Source organism: Strongylocentrotus purpuratus, unplaced genomic scaffold, assembly GCF_000002235.5.
Source record: "Strongylocentrotus purpuratus isolate Spur 01 unplaced genomic scaffold, Spur_5.0 spur5_scaffold_12, whole genome shotgun sequence".
In the NCBI taxonomy this organism is placed as follows: Eukaryota; Metazoa; Echinodermata; class Echinoidea; order Camarodonta; family Strongylocentrotidae; genus Strongylocentrotus; species Strongylocentrotus purpuratus.
The window spans coordinates 1,099,563-1,102,181 of record NW_022145597.1 but is presented as its reverse complement, the minus strand read 5'-3'; the positions used below and the strand labels follow the sequence as shown (position 1 = coordinate 1,102,181).

The window sequence follows — 2,619 nt, the reverse complement described above, 5'->3', positions numbered from 1 at the left end:
TATACACATAAAATCAATCTAAGCAAGGAGATATCATATCATATCAATTATATATATATATATATATATATATATATATATTTATATATCCGTATGGATTGTCCTACCTACCTAGGCGGTTAACAAAAATATTATTATATTACGAAAATGGCCCATTCTTTAAAATAAAATACGAAAGAAACAAAAAAGGGACTCACGTACAAATTAGGCAATTTGAAAAGAATGATAGTTGTGAATACATTCGAAACACATTTCTAAATTGCCATTTTGAAGGCAACTTCTATTACTAAACATGAAATAGTTTTAAAAGCAAAAGTGTGGGTATGATTATGATATGTTCCTTTTTGTATTTTCTAAGAACGTAAAATGAGTGATAATTAGCATGCATGGATCAAAATTAAACCAGAAATATGTCAAGAATTGAACTATTTAGAGTTTTGTAATCTTTCTATTTCATGCTAACTGTCCTTATCGTCGTTCAGGAGGTCGTCTGCTAGTCGACGGTGATTAATCGCGATCAGAGCTTTCTTCAACTTTTCACTTTCTTCGGACCTTGTTGTCCTGTTCCTCCAATCGCGGAGCATACTAAGTGTTCCCATGTATGTGACAGTTTGGTATTTTGCGTTCGTGTGTATGTAACGTTGTATTTCCGGAGGTTCAAAACCCAAGACACCGCCTAGATTGTCGATCTCATCATCCTTATGAATCCTCTTAGCTACAGTCCTGAGAATGTCGTCAAAATGCTGCTCCTTGGATTCTTCGGTAGGTCTTTATTTGTATGGAGAAAATGTGAAATAAATGTTACTTTTTATACAATAATCTCACATGACAGATTTTACAATGGATTGCACTAGTTTGAAGTTTCAAGCGTGAAGCTTTTGTCCCAAATAACTTGAATCAACTCGAATCAAATAACTGAGATTGTATGTAAATACATAATTTACATTTGCTCCTGGATTTGTCTTCCTGTGTGATTAAAATACGCGTTCTATGTTTTATATTACGTGCATTGTGAATACCTACTCTGTATTTTCCGGATATTTCCGAAACATAAACATGGATTATAATTGTTTTCTTCTTTTTTTCTCTCTCACTTCTTTGTTTAATAGATACAATCGTACACTTTTCTCTTTTTATATGATGATTAATGATGATTATTTTACCTAAGAAATCGTGCATATTATGATGATTAATGATGATTATTTTACCTAAGAAATCGTGCATATTATGCTTGTAAGTAAACAACCAGGGGATTGAGGAATTGATCATTAGGATTATCTTGGGTTTGAACCCGGGACCTCCCGGTAACGAGGTCCCTGCTCTACCCCCCCCCCCCCTCTACCACTAAGCCATCGCGCATCGCATCTACCCAGATTATATGGTATTTCATTTTGTGTGGCGCGGATGACATGCAGGAGTCTTAATGTAGAATATTAATGAGTGTCAGGACGTAATATCGTCAAATTGTATTATATTGTATTTTCTTCCTTCCATTGATTAAGTTACGGGCTTTTCCCGAAATTAATTTATCTAATATGGGAATCTGAATTGTTGTAAAAAATGACCTATATGATGGCACTGCAGAACCGTTGAATACACATATTGTAACAGAACGCAACGAACCTCGTTTATACCTTTTGCTCTATGTTTGATTATAGTAAATTATTATTAAAGAACGATATCGAAAGATTACTATCGTTATTTAAGATATGCATTATTCCATCGATGAGATTTTAATTAAGAATTGATTAGCGAATATCCACATCAGCGATTAAGAGATAATTCTGACCTGGCTTTAGAAGTAGAAACTTCATCGGCTGCTGCTGCTGCATCTGTAGGGGGACTGCTAGCTGATGTGGATGCTGACGGTCCCGGGGACGCGGATTCTGCTTTATCTGGCGATGCCACGGTTGTATCTGATTGAAGGAATGGGAAATTGTATTAACTTCGTACAAAATATAAATTTAATATATTTTGTTATTGCTTGCATAATCATTTTGCATTAGAAACTTAATTACAATTTAATTACACAAATAACAATTATCGAGTGATTTAATCGTGTTACATCAATTTAATAATGTATGATGGTACTAATTATGCTTTTCGGTACTTCAACATCGTCTTCAAATGACAGGATACTAGAATTGTCAGACACGCTTCTGCATGAAAAGTTCATCGTTCTTCGACACGAAACTATATTTATTTAATGCCTTTGGTTTAAGATGTTACTCCATTAAAAGACAATGGCTTTGTATTTAATCACATTTCATCTTTTTCACGTTAACTATTTAAGTTTAAAAAAATTAAGATTTTGACCTTCAAAGTGACAGATACTCAATATTGATATTTCATATATAGGCTTTTCAAATACAAGGATTATATTTTGAATGCTCACACAAACTTATACCCAGCATGTTCTAACTGCCGTTCGGGGGGCATATATGTGGACCTAAAGGTATATTGAAGAGTATTTGTGTACTGTACATGCATCTGCATCATTATGACATAGATTTCACTTGAAGAGTGGCTTTTTGAACACGTGTTTGGTGTAAATAGTTCAACAAAATAGTGATTAAACAAAAGGTACCGAGCAATCAGAATGAGTGTATTGTCATCTTA

At 33.8% G+C, this 2,619-nt stretch overlaps 1 protein-coding gene across 1 annotated transcript; it reads right to left on the bottom strand.

Annotated features, from left to right (window-relative positions):
- Positions 1–458: 458 nt before the first annotated feature.
- LOC105444852 lies at positions 459–2,414 on the bottom strand. The gene is made up of 3 exons (XM_030982511.1): positions 2,408–2,414; positions 1,790–1,916; positions 459–768 (listed from the first exon to the last, which is right to left on the bottom strand). Exons 1-3 carry the CDS (start codon positions 2,412–2,414, stop codon positions 459–461), a joined length of 444 nt encoding a protein of 147 aa, XP_030838371.1.
- Between the last annotated feature and the right edge of the window lie 205 nt (positions 2,415–2,619).